We start from the raw sequence: 22838 nt of genomic DNA on the forward strand, positions 1-22838 counted from the left end.
AGGGTTCTGCATGGTGCAATTGTCTCACCGACATTATTCAACATCTTTATGTATCCTCTTGTCAGGCTGATTCAGAGATTTGGCCTTGGGTGTCACCAGTAGGCAGATGACAGCCAACTCTATCTCCTGAAGGATGGTCAGTAAGATGTCCCTCCAAGTTAATTGGACCAGTTTTTGGAGGCTGTGGTGGTTCAAGGCAAGTCTCCTGAGACCTAACAGATGTGTTTTAGTCCGCCTGCAGAGATTTATGTATCTGAATGGATTCCTGAATGCTCTGCAGGACCTGAGGCCCCCTGGTGACTCATTGACAGCCTTGGTGGAGGACTGGCAGTTCAATCTGTTGGCCGCTATTGACAAGATCGGTCCCTGACACCTTCTCTGCCCCTACCTCAAACAAGCTCCGTGGTATACCCAGGAGCTTCATGAGAGGAGGAGGGAAGTGAGACAGCTAGAGTGAGTGTGGAGGAAAACTCACAGCGGAGCTGCAAGAATATCTTATTGCACTCTTATGAAGACATATGAGATGGTGATGGACATGACGAAGGTGTACTATGCTGCTGAAATCGCGACCGCAAGCTCTCACCCAGCGCAACTGTTTAGGGTAGTCGGGTCTCTTACCGTCCTCAAGGGAAGCCGCCAAAATAGCAGACCAGTGGATTTGAGCTGTGAAGCATTAGTGAGCTTTTTTGCGGGTAAAGCCTTGTCACTCCACCGGGACCTTCCTGACACGATTGATACAGAACGTGAACTGGAAGCTCTGTGTCCATGTTTGATGGCTTCAGGGGCCTCTCTTTAATCCAATGGGACAAGTTGCACCTGCCACCTAGATCCTTGTCTATCCTGGCTGCTCAAATCATGCGACCAGCAGATAGGAGGGCCCCCTGAGTGAGATGATAAATCTCTCCCTGCCATCTGGGGAGTTCCCTGGGGGCTGAAGGAGACGGTGGTCTGTCCCCTGCTGAAAATAACATTGCTTGATCCAAGGGACCTTGCCAGCTACCGCCCTGTTTCATATCTTGCATTCCTGGGGAAGGTAGTTGATCCGCAAACCGGATCTTGGCATTCTTCAAAGAAACAGTGCTTGATCCATACCATTTGGGCTTCTGTCCTGGCCACGGAATTGAAACCATGTTTGATGTGGTTGACCACAAGTTGTTAGCCCACTGCCTCACCATCACAGGGAGCCCCCCTATTCTTTTCCACCCCTTTTTCATGTGGGCTTGTTTTCAATCTAGAACTGGAAAACAGCATTGATGCTTAAATCTTAGTTATAACGTATAATGCATAATGCTTGCTTAAAATGATTTTACAATTTAAATTTTATTATCACTGAACTGAATCGATGTTCATTGATGTACACTGCCCCAAGATGACTGGTTCAAGAGGGAGTGGTTTATAAATTGAAATATAAATAAATAATGATGTTTAGAAGAGAGGCTGAGTCTGAATGTTTTCTTTTTATACTAATGGTTTTCAGATGGAGTCTGAATTAGAATAAGAGATGTTGTTGAAATTCCAGTTTAATTTAAGTGGAAGATTTGGGTTCTTGTCTCAGTCTCGATTTAAATAACACTGGAGCTTATCAGAGTCATTCAGCTACAACCAAGGGGTCGGAAAAGAACTCATGGATGAAGGAAAATTCCATCCCCCTGCTTGTCCCTAATTCCTCTCCTCTTGTCACTGCCATCACTTTCTTGCATGCTTTCCCTCCCCTTGGCAGTTCCTTACTTGTTTAAACGGCTGATTTTTGGGGTTGCCTATCAGCCCCACAATGACAGCTGTGATTGTGTGACTTAATGTTTATTCTTTCCAAACATGTTTTACTTCTTGGAACCTTTTGTAAAGACTTCCCCTAGGATGCATGAATACTTCTCATTTCTGTACTTGATCCACTGTACAAATTTCTTGATCAATTTGGGTCCAAGTTCAAATAGATATGATTATAGGTTCTAGTGCTTCACTTTCATTTGGTACTTTACAGGCTGTGAAATATCATGGCTGCTCAATGACAGATTAAAAGTATGCTGGCTATTTGAGCTATCAGTATTTGGAATCCAGTAGATTGTGAAAATGGTATGAAAACTTCATTGACTTCCAGACATAAATAGTGGCTGCAGAGAAGAATCAAGCAATTCTCAATTCTTTTGAGAGACACTTATGAAGCATGTTACTTAGAAAGAAATAAACAGTTTTCCCATCAAGAATATTACTGACCCTTCATTTAGGGAAATAAAGTACATTTTATTTATTTATCATATTTATATATGACCCTCCCCTGAGGCTCAGGGCGGTTTTAAGAGAGGTTATTGATTTGTTTTCAGACTGCAGTGTTATTCTGCTTTACAAATCATTATTATATGGCTTGGTAACATATTTTCATTTCTTCGCCAATGAGCAGCATTTTCTAAAACTGATTCTAATTTCTTGAGTAAATAAACCATAAAAGTGGTTGTGTATATCTTCTTATAAGCAATATTTTCCCACTATAATTCCCATGTGTGTAAATATTAAAAATGTGTAGTTTATTAGCTGGTAAGCTCTCAGGAATAAGGCTGTATAAGACTTGACAGTAGTCAAGGGCACTGTCACTTCTGGCTATTACTTATAACTTTAAAAGGCCTTTAAGAGTTAGAAAACTTGCTAGTTAAAATAACTATTGCTAAGATTGCCAAGAGTGGCTCACACCATATTTGCATACAGGCATAGAATACATCCATGACTATAATATACAAAAAGTGCAGTAAAATGCTGCCATAATGCTTATAAATATGAAGTTGTTTTTTTACAAATATGCTGGTTACATCAATAATCACTCATCTTCAGTGCAGACATACATTGGGACTGCTTCTTTGCAGACCTGCCATGGAAAGATCTATTTTCCAAGTGAAAAAAATACTCTATAAGTAGCTCATTCTCCCTTACACATTGGGTTTCCTACCCAAAGATGGCTACATGGTCTACTGGAAGATCTACTTCCAGTACACGTCAGTACCTTTTTCATCACTGTGATGCTGCCCCTGTAAGAAAGAAAGAAAACGATTACTTGCCTTTTCAAGGTATCTGGGTTATCATCTGGGTTAGAACATTGAATTGCGAGCTGGGTACAGAAGGAAAGCAGCATGCTCCTTTGCCTCCTGTCACTTCTTTCCAGGGCCCTGGGTTACCTTTACTCCCAACTTTGTTGTTGGTTAACATAGCCTTGGCAGTCAGAACTTGCCGAGACCTAGACCTTACAATAAATTGAGAAAAATAAATTGGAACCTTCCCAAACAGTCCAGTTTATTGGGGCCTCACAAAACTTCTTATCTGCTAGGGGCTACCTTCCACTCACCAGTGTCACCATTATAAAAACTTTGATTGCTTCTCATGTTGCCATTTTCAGAGTGTGGTTCTGATCCCAAAATGGTGGCTACTACTTCTGTCTTAGCTAAGGCCACACTATTCATGCAAGCTTTGCAGTTGTGGTTTGTGGCCAGATTCATCCCTGACCAACACTCCCCCTATCAGTTTTCTGTACCTAAGCAGGTTATCAGGGCACTGTTGTTTGTGAGGTGATAACTTGTTCTTTGGGATTCTGTTTGGGGTCAGGTAACACAAAATGACCATTACTATAGATACTTGGTGCTGCCTGAGGGATGGGGGGGGGGAGACTTATGAGTCCGGGAGTGGAGACTTATGAGTCCGGGGAAAGTGGCTCAATCAGGAGAGGAAGTTGCATGTAAACATCCTAAAATAAAGAGCTATTAGATGTACTCATAACTATTTCTCATATGTCCAGGGGAAATTTATCATTCAAATGGCCATTTTCAATTCCATGATGAACAGGTTTCCTTGGGAGGTGGTGGGTTCTCCATCTTTGGGAATTTTTAAACAGAGGCTGGATAGCCATCTGACGGAGAGGATAATTCTGTGAAGGCTTAAGGAGGTGGCAGGTTACAGTAGATGAGTGATAGGGATGTGAGTGTCCTGCATAGTGCAGGGGTTTGGACAAGATGACCCATGTCCCTTCCAACTCTATTATTCTATGATTCTGGAAGGTCTTACAGAAGTAAATAGAAATGCTTTGAGCTATAGGAATGTTCTGGGGGTCATTCCCATAGTTCATATCCTTTGTTTGTAGTTATACAATACTTGTTCTTCCTCAAGACCCAAGGGTCTTGCTTATCTATGAAAGTTCATTTGACAACCATCTCTACCTTTCACTCTCTGATAGGTTGCCAGATCATTGTTTGGCAGATACTTTCTAAACTATTTCTAAATGGGCTGTTGAACATATATCCCCTGTGCTCCATGCTGTATCACAATGGTCTCTCTCTTTGGTACTTTCAAAGTTAATGGTCCCAACGAGAGGAAGCATTTGAGCCTATGATTCAGCTTGGCATATTAGACCTATCAAAAGCTAAGGTCTATTTTCTGGTACCTATAAATTCAGTCTGGAGGGTTTCCAAGCTGGCTGCGCATAGTATTAACCCCCCCCCTCCCCATTTTAGTTATTTTTATTTTTTTGCAGAACAAGTAGTTTTTTGACCTAGCCCAGAATTTTTGCCCAAGTTGCTTTCTACATCCTGTATGTTGAAGAAATTTCCCCCTGAACCCTCTTCTCCCATTGAACATATGTTTCATCCTTTAGATATTAGAAGGGCTCTGTTTTGGGTTGTCTTTTTACCTCAAAAGTAAAAAACCATTTATGAGGTGTGTTAATCTTTTTTATTTCTTATATACCGGGTGCAATAAGAGAAAAGCAGTTACCTCCCAGATACTGTCTAGGTCAGTGGTTCTCAACCTGGGGGTCGGGACCCCTTTGGGGGGTCATAGAATCATAGAGTTGGAAGGGACCTCATGGGTCATCTAATCCAACCCCCTGCACTATGCAGGACACTCACATCCCAATTGCTCATCTACTGTAATCTGCCACTCCTTTGCCTTCACAGAATCAGCCTCTCCGTCAGATGGCTATCCAGCCTCTGGTTTAAAATTTCCAAAGATGGAGATCCCACCACCTGCTGAGGAAACCTGTTCCACTGAGAAATCGCTCTGTCAGGAACTTTTTCCGGATGTTGAGACGGAATTTCATTTGAATTAATTTCATCCCATTGGTTCTGGTCTGTCCCTCCGGGGCAAGAGAGAACAACTCTGCTCCATCCACTACATGGCAGCATTTTAAACACTTGAAGATGGTTATCAGATCCCATCTTAGTTGTCTCCTCTCCAGGCTAAACAGACCAAGCTCCCCCAGCCTTTCTTCATAAGTCCTGGTCTCCAAACCCCTCATCATCTTTGTTGCCCTCCTCTGGACACACTCCAGTTTGTCAACATCCCTCTTCGAACGGCCCTTTCACAGGGGTCGCGGCAGGGTGAGCAGCTTGTTCAGGGGGGTGCTGCCACTGTTGCTGCTCCTCTGAAGTGCCCGCGCTTGGCCGCCAGCCGATCTAGCAGTGTCCCCAGAAAAAAAAACAATTTATATACAATAATGAACAATTAATCTTCACACCATTGGTCAGTTTCAGTTTAATTTCTGTGAAAGAACACTTGCATAATTTTATGTTTGGGGGTCACCACAACATGAGGAACTGTATTAAAAGGTCGTATTAGGAAGGTTGAGAACCACTGGTATAGGTAGATTGTTTTTGCATTCCAGAGATGTTACAAGTAAGCAAGATTACCTTTTCCTCTGCACATTTCACTCACTCCACCAGAGCACTGGCATCCTGTGTTGCGATGTTATGAGGGGTCCCACTGCTGGAGATTTGCAGATCAGCCGTGTGATCATTCTCAGAGACATTAATTAAAAACCATGTGCTGGATCTGCAAACAAGAAAGAAGTTAGAAAGGAGTTCCAGTAATTGATAAAGTGAGAAATTTTACCCACCTCCTAACTTGTTAGCTTGGTAACATCCCAATGGGGGATTGCACAGAAGACTGAAGATTAAAATGTGATTGCCCTTACCTGTAATTATTGTTCATCGAGTGTCTTCTGTACAGGCATGTATTCTCCCACCAACACCACCCTCCGTAATGGGTTCTCAGAGGACTTCTGCTGTTACTTCTGTTGAAGACCAGGCAGAACTGAGGTCAGTAGGCACTCCTCCCATTTAGCTGAGAAAAGGACAGCTCACAAAGGTGTGAGGGAGGAGAGGCTCCCTCTAGAGCAGTGGTTCTCAACCTTCCTGATGGTGGGACCCCCTTTTGGGTGGCGGCACAGCAGTGGCCTCAGTGATCCAAAGGGGGTCGTAGTGTTGCACACTCCAGCGTGCTGGCAATCACAAAAGCCTGAGGCAGCCAGCGGTGCAGGGGGAAGGGGCGGCAGTGCACCAGCTGGTGCGTACACACAGGCACAGCTCTAACGTCCATCACATGTTTTTGTAGCAGCTGGATATGCACCTCAGCTCAGCTGCATCAGAGCTCACGAACCTGCAGAGATCTCCAAGGTGGCACGGAGGAGACCAGCACAATGGTGGCGGCAGTGTTGCCACCCTGTCTCGGCGACCCCCGTGGAAGGGTCAGTTGACCCCTCCAGGGGTCATGACCCCCCAGGTTAAGAACTGCTGCTGTAGAGGACTTTGTAGCTTGGAAAATAGATCTTTCCATGGCAGGCCTGCCAGTGTGTGCATGTACAGAAAAGATTCTATGGACAATGGTTATGGGTGAGGGTAACTTTGTTTTATTGCCAGTAGTTTTTTCTAAAGAATACTTGAACTAATTCTATCATGAAATCATTAAGGCATGGAACCAGATGGCATTCTTAATTTGAAGAATATTACTGCATTGATATTTGGGAGTAGTTATAGGAAATAGTTGCCATCTTGCTAAGCAAAGAACAAGTGCCAGAAATGTGTAATTGAAGCTATTTTTTTCATGCCCATTTTGTTTAGGAGATTCTCAGACTTGTGGTGTATGCAGCTCTGGTGTCTTAACTGTCTTTACAGTTCCTTTGATATTTTATTGTTATCATACTGTGATTGAGTCTTGTCTCTTGGAACTTAAAATGAAAGCATTTCTGCTGTGCAAAGGAGTCATGTTTGAACTATGCTGCGTGCAAAATGCATTATCCTTTGTTGGCCAGTTTCCTTTTGATGAGATACATTACTAGAATATGAAGTAATGTTGCAGTGTCATGCTGGGGCTGCTTAACTGAGATACTGAACGTGACACACATGCTCATACAGCTCAGCCTAGTTGATGCATATCTAATTCTGCATCATCTCTCTTCCTACCCCCATCCTTTAGCATATCTCATATATCATTGTAAAGGGGGAGGGAGTTGAAACAGTTTTAGTGAATGGAAGCTGCAGCTCTGATTTTCAGGCAGTGATGCAATTGTGCTGCATTGCCCCAGTGGCTTTCATTCTCTCTTCCTGTTGTGTGAGCTATGGGAGTGGCTCTGCTGTTTATCACAGAAATTAAATGCATGGCTTGATTATGCGCAGTAGAGCTTGATTTTGGGAAGCACTGTCTTCGGTGCTTGACATATATGAAATTTCAGATGTTTCTTGCATCGCTCAGTGATATAGATTTTATTTTTATAGCCAAAGATCATTACAATATATAGATACACACACACACACTATATACACATACACACACAAAAGTCAGATTCCAGTGAATACCTATCACCAAAAGGTTAAAAATATTAACTCTCTGATCTGATAGGGTAAATTTGGTCCAAATTTCCCTTGCAGCCAGTGTAGATAACGACACATAACTAATCAAAGAATTAGTATCCAGTATTACTCTTGAGCCTTTTGTGGCGCAGAGTGGTAAGGCAGCAGAAATGCAGTCTTAATCTCTGCCTGTGAGGCTGGGAGTTCGATCCCAGCAGCCGGCTCAAGGTTGACTCAGCCTTCCATCCTCCCGAGGTCTGTAAAATGAGTACCCAGCTTGTTGGAGGGTAAACAAGATAGGTTGAAGGACTTGTGAATGTTCAGCCTGGAGAAAAGGCGGTTGAGAGGGGACATGATAGCCCTCTTTAAGTATTTGAAAGGTTGTCATTTGGAGGAGGGCAGGATGCTGTTCTCATTGGCTGCAGAGGAAAGGACACGCAGTAATGGGTTTAAACTACAAGTACAACGATATAGGCTAGATATCAGGAAAAAAAATTTCATAGTCAGAGTAGTTCAGCAATGGAATAGGCTGCCTAAGGAGGTGGTGAGCTCCCCCTCACTGGCAGTCTTCAAACAAAGGTTGGATACACACTTTTTTTTTTGATGCTTTAGGATGCTTAGGGCTGATCCTGCGTTGAGCAGATGGTTGGACTAGATGGCCTGTATGGCCCCGTCCAACTCTATGATTCTTAAACGGTAATGACTAGGGAAGGCACTGGCAAACCACCCCGTATTGAGTCTGCCATGAAAACGCTGGAAGGTGTCACCCCAAGGGTCAGACATGACTCGGTGCTTGCACAGGGGATACCTTTACCTTTAATAAAGACCATTTTATCTGTGTAAGTTTAAAAATGTTGTCCCAATAGAAATCTAGTTATGAATTTAGTACTTGGCTTCATATATAGAAGATAATCTAAAACATAATGAGAAAGGTTTTTGACAGCATGTTCTCCACAAATACGTAAGCGAAATGGCTAAAGGTACACGCAAGTAACCACTATTAAGTAAGGCTGATGGCATGGTTTGAAAACTCAACTGGTGTTTCATTAAGCCAGTTAAGCCCAGTCACCTCAGGGTGGTTGTGAGGATAAAATACTACAACAAAACGTCTTTGAGTGCCCAAAAGTGTGGTTGAGATTAAAAATGAGAAATAAATGCAGCCCCCTCAGAAACTTCCTAATAGGAACAGACCGGTGAGCCATCATCCATTTATTGTGAATCATTGCTTATCATTTCAAGACTCAGTGGTGTTTTTACACCAGATAAACGTTTTGTAGCCTGTTTTTTTAAAAAAATCTCTATTACCACAGAGAATAAACTTAGCATGCTTGTAGCTTGCTGTCTATACAGCATTGTTCCTGCATGATTGAGCAATGAGATTATTATACACAGCTGTGGAATCATAACGGTCAAAACCAAATATCTCTGTATACTAGCATATCTGAACCAGCCAATAGAATCACTACCCAACACGGCTACCCATTTGAATCTACAGAGTGCTAGGTGATGAAGTCTTAATGCTGTGGGCTACTCTGCTTATAGCCAACACATCATTTCCCCTGAAATGGTAAATAGTAATATAATTCTTTCTAACCCATAAATATTGTAATTGGAACTGGGAAAGCACATAGTGGTACAATTATGAATTATAGGGGGTACCTCCATCATGCATGCTAATTCAGTAGTGGCTTCATGTTTTAAATATTTTGTTGCACAAATATTACTGCACAATGTTGTTGGAACTGTTGTGAGATCACTGTTGTTATTGTTGTATTGACTTGAAATGGTCATGTTGCATTGTACTTATTCCCATGTTCTATGTAAATTGCCCTAAGCCACAAGGGAGGGCAGTATATAAATTTAATTAATTAATATAAGGGCATTTAAGTTTGTACTTGAATATTATGGTAACATAATATTGCTGAAATAAATTGTGCAGAAGGAGAAAAATCTTTAATAACTGAGCAACCCCTGTGCGTCAGGTGGAATTAACTTTCAGATTCCTTTTGGTTTCATCCCCGTATATACTCTTAATCATGCTGTCATATAGCGGCTGCGCACAGATTGGCTAATGATAACATTCAAGCTAAAAAGCAGAATATAGCGATCGAAAGGCTGAAACAGTTTAGAGCCTGATTTGATTTTATTACTGGGTTTTTACTTGTTAAACTTTTATTGTGCTGTGTTTCTTATTTTGTAGCCATCTCAAGAAAGTTGAGCAATGAGATTATTATACACATATTAATATTATAAACGGTAAATGGTAATGACTGGGGAAACCACCCCGTATTGAGTCTGCCAAGAAAACGCTAGAGGGCGTCACCCCAAGGGTCAGACATGACCCAGTGCTTGCACAGGGGATACCTTTACCTTTTTTATTAATATTATTAATATAATATTATTATTTTATAGCATTCCCGAGGAAACCAAAATAAAATGCTTTTATGAGAAAACAAGTCCATCAATCATTCTTTTAGCATAAGAACCACTTGGTGATCAAAGAGTTTCCAAATCATTGATACTTTGCTTTCCAGATCATCCTTTCATTGCGTACTTATCCAAGTTGTACCCTTTAAAGAATTCTGACTTTCTTAAATTCAGTAGAAATCACACAACAAACAGCAGAATTTGGCTGTCTTTAGCATGATTTTTTCTAGGACAGAATGCATAAAGATATATAGCTGTTTGTGGCAGTGGTTTGTTTTCATTGCCACATTTGGCACACTGTAATATAGTCTGTTTTTTGTTGATTTATTTTTATATTTATATACGAGCCTTCCCTGAGGCTCAGGGCAATTTACATAAAACTTAGCGGAAAAGAACCAGTACAGATGACTCGGTAGTTATAAATGGTAACAGTACAGTAATAGGGATAGAACAGTATGAGTTGCTGTGTATATAGGCTTAACACAAGCATACAGTGTTGTACTTCTGTGTATGCCTAATGGCTGGGATCCTATGAAGGCCTTCTTTTGGCATAATGGCTGTAGCACCAATAGATGAGCAGTAACTGCCTCACAGAGGAGCCTGATGCTAAGAACTTCAGTGAATCCAAACTGGTATATCCAGTAGTATTGGAGATTCTAGGCATACATTGAAATTTAACTTTGCTAGGGCATGAACTAAGACTGATTCAATGATGGTGTGCTCTCACCTCACCCAAGTACACACATGGAGCATGATTTTAGAAACGCCTGGCTTGCTAAAGTTCCACTTCACCATTACAGGTAGGTGAGAGCAGCTAAGCATGGGAACAATCTCTCCCCCCCCCAAAAAAAAACCCTGCAGTTTAATTGTTGTCTGTAATGGGGCAGTGCTAAATCATATTTCTCTGCTGTTGGTGTTTCAGAGGATTCACCTCATCTGTTTTATTGCATGTTAAGCACTTAAGTACTTCTATGTGGCTCTTCAGGTAAAATGTGCTGCATGATGTCTAGGGTAGTCAAACTGCAGCCCTCCAGATGTCCATGGACTACAATTCCCATAAGCCCCTGCCAGTGTTCGCTCATGGGAATTGTAGTCCATGGACATCTGAAGGGCTGCAGTTTGACTACGTCACCTTTATTCCAGAATAGTGTAGTTTTTAACATGTCTTTCATTTCAAGCTGAGTGGACTCGCCTTAGCAGTTCCCAAATGGCAACTGGATTCCATAAGTTATTTAAGTCTTGGCTACTGTTTTTCTGCACTCTCCAATGCAGTTGAACACTTTAGATTTGTATTAATGCCATAACTTTATCTTCTTAGTGAATTTCTAGATACTGTGAAATGATCAAGCTCAGTGTGTGCTTCAGCACTTTGATGTTAGTCCTTGGATGGATATGGAAGCCCATGGGAGTTTTAGCAATAGGGAACAGTGCCATCTAGTAGTTGCTGCTTTTAACTGCTAAATTTAACTTGTCAGGGTGGAACAGTGCTCTATTTTATGCATAGCATCCAGGATCCTGATTGGGAGGAGGATGTATTTCTGTTTTAGTGAAGCTACTTACTAGAATCTGGGCGAATACAGAGCCAGTTTAAGGATCGGCAGGCCCTGCAGTAAGGATTTGTGAGGCCCTAGCAGAGCACACCTGTGACAGGAGCAGCTAGACTACGGGCAGAGCCCCCCCCCCAGTTGAAAGGGGTGTCACTGAGTATCCTTAAAGTGCTCCTTCAACTCAGCTCACTTTTTTAAAAAGGCCCTTGCCAAGAGTGTGTTGGAAGGAGCAAAAGAGGAAGGGGCTTCTGACTCACCTGCTGCTGCCTCATTTGCAGTACCACACAGGAGGGGGGAGGCAGTGGAGGCAATATGAGCACATTGCCCAAAGGAAGGAGCAGTAGTGGTGGCAAGGCAACAGCAGGCAAGAAAGGGACTGGACTTGGAGGGGGAGGACAGAGCAGGCTTCTTCTCCTTGCTGTGATGCAGTGCGCTCTTAGTTCCCATCGGGTCTCCTGGGCTCCACCTTCTTAGGACTGTGCTGGTGCAATGGCAGCCACCTTCCTTCCTGCAGCCACCTTCCTTCCTGCCCTGACACTTTATTGCTGCAATCCTAACATCCTCGTGCCATAAAACAGTGGTCCCCAACCTGCGGGCCGCGGCCCGGCGCCGGGCCGCAAAGGCCATGGCGCCGGGCCGCGGCTCCCTCTCCCCGCCCCCCCCCCGCAGTAAAAAAATTTCCCGGCCGCAAGCTTGCGGCCCGGGAAGCTACTTACTGCGGGAGGGCGGGGAGAGGGAATCAGGGCCGGGCCGCGCCCGTGCAGGCCGCGCCCGCGCGGCCCGATCTGCGGGCACGGCCCGCGGTGCGGCGTGATCTGCGGGCGCGGCCGGGCGCAGCTTGCGGGTGCGGCCGGTGGGCTCGGCCGGGCGTGGCTCGCGGGTGCGGCCGGCGGGCGCGGCGGGGCGCGGCTCGCGGGCGCGGCCGGGCGCGGCTCGCGGGTGCGGCCGGCGGGCGCGGTCCCTGCGGCTGCGGCCCGATGCCCTGCCGGTCCCCAGCCTAAAAAAGGTTGGGGACCACTGCCATAAAAGGTTGAGAGGAAAGGGAGGAGACTTCAGCCCTGATCCCTGGGGAGGAAGGTATCTCATGGGGCCCCTGGAAGTTCTGCATGTGCTACATGGATAAACTGGCCCTGGGTGGATGAGTTTTTAATAGACGGTAGAGTGGTAGTATAAGAGAAGCTATGCAATACTGAAATGGCAATAAGGAGCCTTCACACCTTATTTCAGCACACTTAAGTATTTTTGTGCCACCATGGTTTTGGAGCATTATAGTACAATACTTAATCGATTATGAATCAATGGGGTTGTCAACTCTGGGCTAGGAAATACCTGGAGATTTTGAGGATGCAGCTTGGAGAGGGAGAGGTTTCCATTCCACAATTAGGTTGCACTTCACTCAGTAGGGTATATTCTGTCCATGTCATCAAAATAATGTATTCCATAACTGGTAGTTGGTTCATTATAGAGCCTGATTGACTGTGAATAGTACTTGTGGATTACAATGTATTAAATAAATGTCCCTTAAATACAAAACTTGGGCTTCCCTCCCAACATAGAAGATAATATCTGGTTGTATTTTTCCTTATATCAACTACATTTTGTAGACAAATTACTCTGTTCCACATTACAAAATTCATGGTAGCATAAACTAGAGATAATACATGTGAATTTTTTTATTCTTACAGTTGGAATGTTTTAAATTTTATACTTTTTAAATTACCAATGAATACTTTAATGTACATTGTAATTTGATTACTGGTCTAGTATCATAATAAAGACATTTAATTTGATTTGATATAATTTGATGAGGCTGCTTCAGGAAGGGGGCAAAGGCTCCTACACTTGAAGTTCATTGAACACAACCTGTGTTTTATCTGTCTGGTTTTATTTCTCAGCTATCAAGAAAACTTGAGATTGCTATTAAATGCAGGCTCTTCCTGACTGTCTTAGATAGGTCATTGCATAAGGTGGGGGCTGCAACAGAGAAGGCAAATTTATGGGCTCTTGTTGATATTCCCCACTTGCAGGTTTGCACCTGCAGAAGATCTTGCACAGATATCGAAGCTGTCATGTGGTGCATGGGGCAAGAGGCAATCTGGCAGATATGAGGGTCCAGGCCATGAAGGCTTTGTTTGAAATAGCCAGTACTTTCAGTTTTCAGTTGTTTCTTAGGCAGCTAGAAGAGTGATTGTAGAGCTAAAACATGCAATGTGCTTTACTGTTTTATTTGAAAAGAAGATCTGCAGAGTTTTGCATGTCACCACACTTGTTTGTTACACCAGCTGATCTAAAGGTAAGGCCATATCTTCTTGGTCTCTGTCAAGATGGATAGTGCCCACAGTCAGGACAGCATATGTTCAGGCGGGTGTTCAGGGTCTCATTGAACATAACCACACATTCCACAAGATATATTCCACATTTCAAAGAGGCATCCCATTAATGGAAGTCTGTAGAGCTGCTACCTGGTCATCTGCAGACACATTCATCCAACATTCTTCTGTAAACATCAGAAAGGAAACGCCAGTGGAGACAGCAGTCCCTACTGGCCATGTTTTAGTGATTCACTCCTACCACTGCCACCTGGTAAATCCTCTTGGTAATCTCCCATGTGGGACTGCACAGCACAACAGCCATGAAAACAGTATTGCACTTACCTCTGTTGTTCATTGAGTTATTCCTGTGCAGGCGCACATCCCTCCCGCTTTCCCTGCTGTGAGCAAAAAAAGAAAATCGAGACATAATTGAAGTAGGCAACCTTCATATGGATCAGAGTGGTAGCCCTGGAGAACTGAGGGAGTGTTTCTGGAGCATGTGACTGTTAGGAGGGGAACAGCTCCAACAGATTCAGGTGGGAGGGGCTCCTACTCTGTTGCTATGTTACCTAAAAAAATCTTCCAGTGGTAGGCCTGTGCAGTTCCCATGTGTGTCTGCAAAAGGAACCTGATGAGCAACAGTCACAGTAAGTGCGGCAGTGTTATATTGTTGACAGCCATCCCCCACATACAAATGATTTGTCCTTATATGTTGTTCCCTGATTGCTGTGTCCATAATCACAGTGGAATTATGAAAGACAATGTGCAGATCAGTGTAAATGTCATTATGAGTAACTTTAACCTCAGTATGAGAGACTGTTTTCCTGTGTAGGTAATCTAAGGTTAGAGATAACTACTTGTGTGTATGAGGATAGTATTCTAAATCTTCTTTTTCTTTCTTTTTCTCTCTAACAAATAGCTGAAACTTGAAGATCGGTCAGTAGTGCCTCGGGATGTTGTCAGGCATATGGGCTCACGGGTAAGTGCTGCTGTCTTGTTTGTGCACAATCAGTACCCAGGATGCTATCAGTAGTAGTGTTGCTTAGCCTTCATCTGTATCAAGAGAATACTGTCACCTGCTTATATTATGCAGTATATCTGCTATGCTTCAGGCAGTAACTTACACTAATGCATTATCCTACAAACTGTATCTTGCATACTCCAGTAAAAACTGCAGATTAATTTTCCCACATAAAAATGCATCTTATGGGTTGAACAGTTTGGCTTGAGTGACAAAATTGGAATTGGAAGAACATTGATCTAAGCCTTGCTAAATGGCCTTCTGGCTCAGATGTCTTGGTCATTGTGTTGTGCACCATCACACAGTTTCAGGACCAAGCAGAGTTATAAAAAGAAAGGTAGTTTAATTCTACAAGTGCTGTTCATGTCGGACTAGACAAAGTATTTAGGTTTGCTGTTTGTACCTAGTTTCTTACAAATCACAGTATTTACATATGATGTCAATCTGATACCTGAAATTCTGCTCACCAAAATGATGGAGAAGGAAAAATGTAGCAGGACCTGGAATTGTTGTAAATCTGCAAGTTACCAAGTGATGTTACCTGGAAGTGAAGGCCATACGCGGGCTGGAACCCACATACCTGAGGGACCGCCTATTGCCCTATGTCCCTGCAGGGCCTTACGCTCTGCGGGTGATAATTTACTGGTCATTCCTGGCCCCATAAAAGCATGCTTGGCCTCAACCAGGGCCACTGCCTTTTCGGTCCTGGCCCCGACCTGGTGGAAAGAGCTCCCAGGGTGACCTGCGGGCCCTGCGGGACCTTTCAGTGTTCTGCAGGGCCTGCAAAATGGAGCTCTTCCACCAGGTCTATGGTTGAAGCTGGGGCATTGGGGGAAGATCGATGGGTCCCTCCTGGTTTCTAGCTACAACTTTTGGTTATCTTGTCTCTTCTGCCTCCTCCCTCTGGAGGTAGTAGTAGGAATTGGGGATGGGGGGGGGTTCCGCCATGTTGCTGGGTTGTCAGTTTCTGTATTGGTATTTCTTGTCCTTTTTAATGGGAGTTTTAACTGGACAGCTGTAACCCTCCACAATCCTGCTTGGGAGTGGCGGGTAACAAATTAAATAATTATAAACCGCCTGGAGAGGGTTGCCTGAGAGGGGTAGTTAAAAATCAAATCAATATATAAATTGAGTGCCATAATGAGGCATGAGAGCCACACAGCTAATTTGTGTGTTGCACTTAAGCATTTAGCCGCCTTGTATAAACACTGAGGGATACCAATTGGTAATGAATTTTTAAGAATAATTTGCAGAGATTCTGTGCTTTGACTAAACTGTTGTTGCTGCCTTCCAGCAAACTATAGTTGTTTTGAGGTTGTTGAATTGGGCTTCTTAATTATCCATAGTAGCTAATTTTATTAGCAAGACTGTACAACTCATTTGTCATTGCATCCAAATTTAGACACATCATGTTATTCAGTAGTGCCGTTCCCCAGAGCAACTTATAGTTGATTATATAGAGCAGCCACAAAAGCTAATTGTTCAGTAGCATTCCCACATTACTGGTGCTTTCTTAGCACACACCCCTCCCCCTGTCTCTGTCTACTCCAAATCTTCTGTTCACATCTGTCTCTCTAGTTTAGTAGTGACCTTGAAAAAGTTATGCAGCTCAAGCTTCCCAAGGGCTAATCTTAAAAGCGGTACAAAAGAACTAAACATGTTCATATGTTTTAATCACATTGCTCCCACCCCCAAAAAATTCTCCTTATGAAAATAAATTAACACCTGATTATCATCAATTTAAAAAACTGTAGAGAAACCTGGAATATAGGTAACGCTCTGTTTTGCCAAGAGCACGCCAGAGATCACAGGCCTGGTTTTAGCTTTCCTGCTTCTTTGATACAGTCAACCAAACTGTCCTAAGTACAAAGCCTGGAAGATCACACCTCTTCACCTGACATCTTTAATGTGAAAGGTAAAGGTAAGTGTCAGTCAAACACATGCAAGAAATAGTTCCTCAGGAAAGGCACTACTACAGAAAAGGCCCAGTCTCATGCATAACGGCATCTCACATCTAAAGAGACGAGGAATGCTAGCATTGCTTGGTTGTAGGGCATTCAAATAAGGAAAAGTAAAATTAATTTCAACTTCACACAGATCTGGAAATTAAATTATTGTACTACTTGTAGTTAAGCCCAGTTTAAAAGCAGGCAGAAAGGAGGTGGGAGGGTCCCTCTGGCAGGCCTTCCCGAGGGAGCATGGAGAGGCTGGAGGAGGAAATGGCAGCAAAGGCTAATAGAAAGCAGGTGAGGAGGTGGTGCCCCCCCCATTGCCAGTGTTTGCCACACATCCTGCAGCTGGGAGGGTAGAAGGGGGTGGTGGAGGGGGTGGAGAGCATTTGGGAGACTCACTGATGGTCAGAAAGGCAGAGGGCAGGCGGCGGGGCTGGAGCACTCTCATGGCCTCCCAGCAGCTGCCCAAGACTCCCGGAGGGTAGTGGAAGGGTGGGATGAAGTGGGCCCCTGGGCTCCCAGCAGCCATGGACTAAGGCACAGCACAGGCTCCACCATCGGGCCCTTCAGCCTGGGGGCATTCTCCAAGCAGACTAGTGAGTTGGTGCCACAGATGGTGGCAAGGAGTGGGGCGAGGGGTGTGGAGACAGCTTGGAGCATGTTCAGCCAGGTAGCAGTAGTGCCACTGGTGGGCAGGAGTGGGGTGAGTGGATGGACAGGGGATGGGAAGGCCGGCTGTGCCATAAGTGGAGAGAGAAAGGAAATGCAGCGGACAGAAAGCCATGGGAGGGGAGTTCAGGTGAAGATTGCAGCAGCCAAACAGCACGTGGGGGCAGGTGGCAGCTGTGTGTAGGGAGCAGCAGAGGGTGGCTAACCATCCCCAGCTCCTGGACTGAACTGATGGTAGTTCTTCCTCCTTAGACACAGAACATGAGGAAGAGAGTTTGGACAATACAGCAGCCCTGTGACTAGGTGCCATGGGGGGGCACACCAAGCAAGGGCCAATCAGAGTCATCCTGGTGCTTTTGGATGACATGCCACCTTTGGGGGTGAGGGCCCTCCCCCTCAAGGACCAATCAGAGAGCTGGCACATCATGGGAAGTACATCACTCTTTATTTTATGTAGGATTCTGTACTACAGTTAATATGTCTGTTTATATACCTCTTGTTGGCCACAAAATACTCTATAGAGGGAATAAACAGTAATTTCTAGGGAGACGAGTTGCCCTCATACTAGCATGATTCAGTTAGAGTCATGGTCTCAAGACTGCTTAAAGAACTTCTAAGTGAAGTTCTTCTTAGCCTGCCATAGAAAAAACTGTGTTTAGAGCAACATGAGTTACACTCAAGTTTATTTTAAAAAGAGGTTAAGACTCTTGGTAAGTAATGGAGGAAATTATAGGATCTATACAGCAAGAAACCTTGAAGCCCTCTGAATTTCTGCCTCCAGTAAGATGAAAGTTTTAACTTGTGTGAAAACTTGACACATTATGATTAATGAGTTAATTCAGCTATACAAAATCAGCCTTCCAGAGTGAGGGAGAGGGAGAGAGTGTGTGTTCACATTTATCTCTGTACTTGTTTTTGTTAATAGGCTTTGATGTCTGAGAAAAGCTAAAGGAGCCGACCATCCTCTAGGTTTCACATATGTTCTCAGTAACTAGTATTAGCCCTGTATTTTATATGGGTAGGCAAGGAAAATATTCACATTCGATAAAACTGTCTCTATATGACTAATGTCAAGTGTAGGTAATTGTAATAGTATCCAGTCATTGTCAAATTATCCTTTTGTTCAGGTTCCCAACTTACATAGACAGGTAATCCTACAGGCTGGGTGATTAGCTCAGTCAAGGGTCCAATTCCGTTGATTCGGACTCTTCCTTGTCATTGTTACATAGAAGATAGATTCAGGTGGGACACCATGTTGGTCTGAAGCAGCAGAACAAAGTTTGAATCCAGTGGCACCTTTATGACCAACAAAGTTTTATTCTGGGTGTAATCTTCAGAAGAGTGCTTGCACCCAAAAGCTTATAACCTTATCCATGGTTCCTCTTAATATCTGTGAAACTGGCTGCGGGGTGGATCGTGTCCGAGGTGTCTGAGTTGTAATAGGACCAATCAGGGTGCAGCCAACAAAGTGGCCGCACCCTGATTGGCCCGCCCCTAAAGCTCCTGCCCTCCCTCGCCGTCGGCTCACCCTTCGACTCAGACACAGCTCACACAGCACCAGAGGCAGCTACCAGGACTATGGCTGCCGAGAACTGCGAGAAACCAGTAAGAGGGCAGGGGCGGGAAAGGCCGCGGCCTCCACCCACTCCCAAAGCCCCTTCACGCCCTGCGGAACGCGTAGCCAAATTAGGAGCCAAACTGGGGAAATGACAGAGGGAGGGGGGGAGGGAGGGGGTGGACCGCGCTACCACCCGCACCCAACACTAAAACAAGTGTGGCTCAGAGAAAGCAGACGCTACAAACCTGGCAGAGAGGAGGTGGCTGTGGGACTTCCAAAAACCAAGTCATGGGTGAGGTGGGGGACTAGCCATGGCTTCCACCCGCTCACTAAGCCCCACGCCAGGCCACGGGGATAATCGGGAAAGACGCCGCAAAATGGGAGAGCGCCATACCAAGCTTGAGAGGAGGGGAGGGGCATTGCCCCTGCCTCCGACCACTCCCAAAGTCCCGCACCACGGGGCTGCTCAGAACAAAAGCTGCTACACAGGACTACGCAAAAACCAAGTCCCAGGGTAGACAAGGGGACTGGCCGCAGCCTCCACCCGCTCACTATACCCTGCACCAGTGCACAAGGACAATCGGAAAACAGACAGCGAGATGGGAGAGCACCAACACCAAGTTTGAAGGAAGGGGAGGGGCATTGCCATGGCCTCCAACCGCTCCCTAAACCCCGCAGCACACCACAAGGTCCCAGCAATAATGCAGTAGCCGCACCGCTCAACACAAAACATCAGCACACTAGTATGGGGAGAAAAACATGGCCGCGCCCTCCAAACCCCAAACCCCACCCTTGCCTCTGCCACACTCCCTTTGCTTCTCATGCGTTCCAGGGACTCTGGGGACAATGACCACCACTTCCCCCACTCCCACTGGCCCCCGGCGCAGTCTTCTTTTCCAACACTCAGGCCTCCTCAGGGGGCCAGACATGGAACGCCAACTGCCTGCTTCCTTTCCCCCACCCCCCCAACGTCCCACGCCCTACTCTGTCCTCTTGCCACTGCTGCCGCTCCTTAAGAGGCCCGCCGATAGAGCCCATTGTATTACGCATATTACGGGGTTATCTGCTAGTCTTCATTGGTCTTAAAGGGGGCACTGGACTCAGACTTTTTTCAAAGTAATGTCAGGATTTCTTCTAGAAGAAGAAGAAGTAGAAGAGTTGGTTCTTATATGCCACTTTTCCCTACCCAAAGGAGGCTCAAAGCGGCTTACAGTCGCCTTCTCATTCCTCTCCCCACAACAGACACCCTGTGGGGTGGGTGAGGCTGAGAGAGCCCTGATATCACTGCTCGGTCAGAACAGTTTTATCAGTGCCGTGGCGAGCCCAAGGTCACCCAGCTGGTTGCATGTGGGGGAGCGCAGAATCGAACCCGGCATGCCACATTAGAAGTCCATACTCCTAACCACTACACCAAACTGCCTACAGTTAGACACAATGTATTGTTTACTTTGGGACCAGAAAATAGTTTGGTGTCGGTTTTGGTAACTTATTTATCCATAAAATAAGTAAAATATTTGGTGTACTTCAAGTTTTATTTCTTTGCAACTGAAGAATATGCTGCAGTTTAAAACCTTTTGTGTGCTTTTCCAGGACAGCCAGTGTGGAACAGTTGTTGATGTGAATATAGAGTGTGCTGTAAAACTGGTGGGGACCAACTGTATCCTTTATCCTGTCAACAGCAAAGACCTACAGAATATCTGGGTGAGAATGTTTGATATTTCTTGTTCAAATAAATCAGGAAAGCTAACACTTTAACAGATTCAGAATGTTATCAAAACCTTTGGAAGAACACAGTTATAAAGGATATTTACTGTCTATCTTTTAAGGAATTTGATTAGAGGTTTCTTTTCTTTAAAAAAGAAACAATTTCTTGAACAGAATGTGAAATAATCTGCTTAAAACAAATGGTTTGGTTTGCATATTGAAACCTTCCTAAAATGATCAGGAATATATTACCTTCTATGGTTTTCTATGACAGCAGGGGGATAGATATGCCCTTTTCTGAAATACCTGACTGTGAAAAATGGGGCTATTCCAGAATTTAGCTAGCATGTCTTCTCAGTTCCATCATGGCATCTGTCATAAAACACAAATTGTATGGTTCTGCATACCTCATCTTATGACATCTGTAAGGAAAAAATATTTTAATGATCTGAAGGATATATGTAAATATTCTTCTTAAACTGTTCTACATATGGAGTTCTTTCCTAATTCTGAATTTTGGGCTATCCACTTATCATTGTGAGAATCCAGTTAATTGCTCCCAATAAGCAGACTTTGCTGAAGAAAATCTCTTTAAGTTACAACCAAACAAACATCTCTAAACCTTTGCTAAGACTGATGCCCCTTGGAACCGTTGCCTCTTATCAATTTCCAGTCCCCTCAGATCTCACCACCACCCGTTTGTGTGTGAAAACACTCCAGATCCCATCCCCCATAGTTAGGTTAGGCCCAAAAATGAAAGTTACACAAAATTGGCAGCTCAGGCCTACAAGGTTGGGGAGAGATAGCTGTTCTCGAAGCATCAAATTATTTATGGCTTGATTCCCAAACACAGCCATCTAAGCCTACCCTAACTACATTTGCACCTACACTAATCAATAATACAGGATCAAAGACAAAATAAACAAATAATAAAAGCATGTGAATATAAGGTTTTGACAACCATTTGTATGCCTGGATTGAGCTCAGGAATATTCCATATAGATACAGTAACTCATTCATTTTTTCTCCCTCAGCCATTCATGTATGGTGACTGCATAGCCTATGACTGGTGGCTAGGAAAAGTGTATGATTTAAAGAACCAGATCATTCTGAAGCTTTCCAATGGAGCCAGGTACTTTGCTTTGTCTGTTACAGAACATTCTTAATTGAGGGTAGTCATCATGGGTTAGGTCTTTCTGTCCATGGAAGTGAGATTTCCCTGCTTCTCCCTCCTGTTGCACCTAAGAAGGCTGCTCACAGTGGCAGGCAGTATGATGGGGGAGATGGAGGGCTGCTGTGGGAGGAAGGAATTAGCAAAAATTGTCTGCCCACACCTTTGTGCATGCATATCTTTTTGACAGCATCCTGACCACTGTAGTACTCTAAACCTGCTTGTGCTTGTTCTGTCAACCATACAAATAAATATCTAGAGCACAGATATTTTGGCCAAATTCTCACTATTTACAAGTTCACATGACCCTGGAAGGTTCCAAGGTTCATAGGATGTGTCTGTCTACAAAAAATGTATGAAGCCGCTATCAGCTCAGGTTTTCTTGATGCCACCTGTAAACTTCATATTGTCAAGGGGAGTTTTGAGCCTTGACACTTCTGCAGTAGTATTGTTTCATGGATGCTTCTTTGTTCATATTGTAAGAAAAAGTTTCAAACCATGTGTAATCCCCCGGGTTGAAGCTCAGGTTATTAAATTATGTGTGTATGAAATAACTTCATGTGCTCTGTAACTGATGTTTTATGTAGCTAACCTTTCCTAGTCCCGAACCTGCTGTCTGGAGAATAGAATCGCTTGACTTCAACAGCTAACTGCATTTTATGTCAAAGGTTTATTCTTCATTTATAAGTGTTGCACTCCAATAGTTTAGGATTCTGCAATGGTGTGCTAGTATATTTATCTGCAGAAAAAAAAGATTGGTTCATTCCAAAGAACTTTGCCAACTATTCATTTTCCAAAATATCACCATAATTGAAATGATCAAATGTAAATTATCTGGGGGAAATTATAATCCTGCATAACATTAGGACTTCTTAA

The 22838-nt window shown here is 44.0% G+C and overlaps 1 protein-coding gene across 2 annotated transcripts in view; it reads left to right on the forward strand.

The window, feature by feature from the left end:
* UBE2O (ubiquitin conjugating enzyme E2 O) overlaps nucleotides 1-22838 on the forward strand; it is a 106314-nt gene that overhangs the window by 23424 nt on the left and 60052 nt on the right. For both annotated transcript variants that reach the window (XM_077327688.1, XM_077327689.1), the window contains exons 2-4: nucleotides 14807-14866; nucleotides 20678-20788; nucleotides 21826-21923. In XM_077327688.1, the coding sequence (XP_077183803.1) occupies nucleotides 14807-14866; nucleotides 20678-20788; nucleotides 21826-21923 (269 nt within the window). The remainder of the gene's footprint in view (nucleotides 1-14806; nucleotides 14867-20677; nucleotides 20789-21825; nucleotides 21924-22838) is intronic.

The sequence above is a fragment of the Paroedura picta genome, chromosome 3 (genome assembly GCF_049243985.1).
Source record: "Paroedura picta isolate Pp20150507F chromosome 3, Ppicta_v3.0, whole genome shotgun sequence".
NCBI classification, from domain to species: Eukaryota; Metazoa; Chordata; class Lepidosauria; order Squamata; family Gekkonidae; genus Paroedura; species Paroedura picta.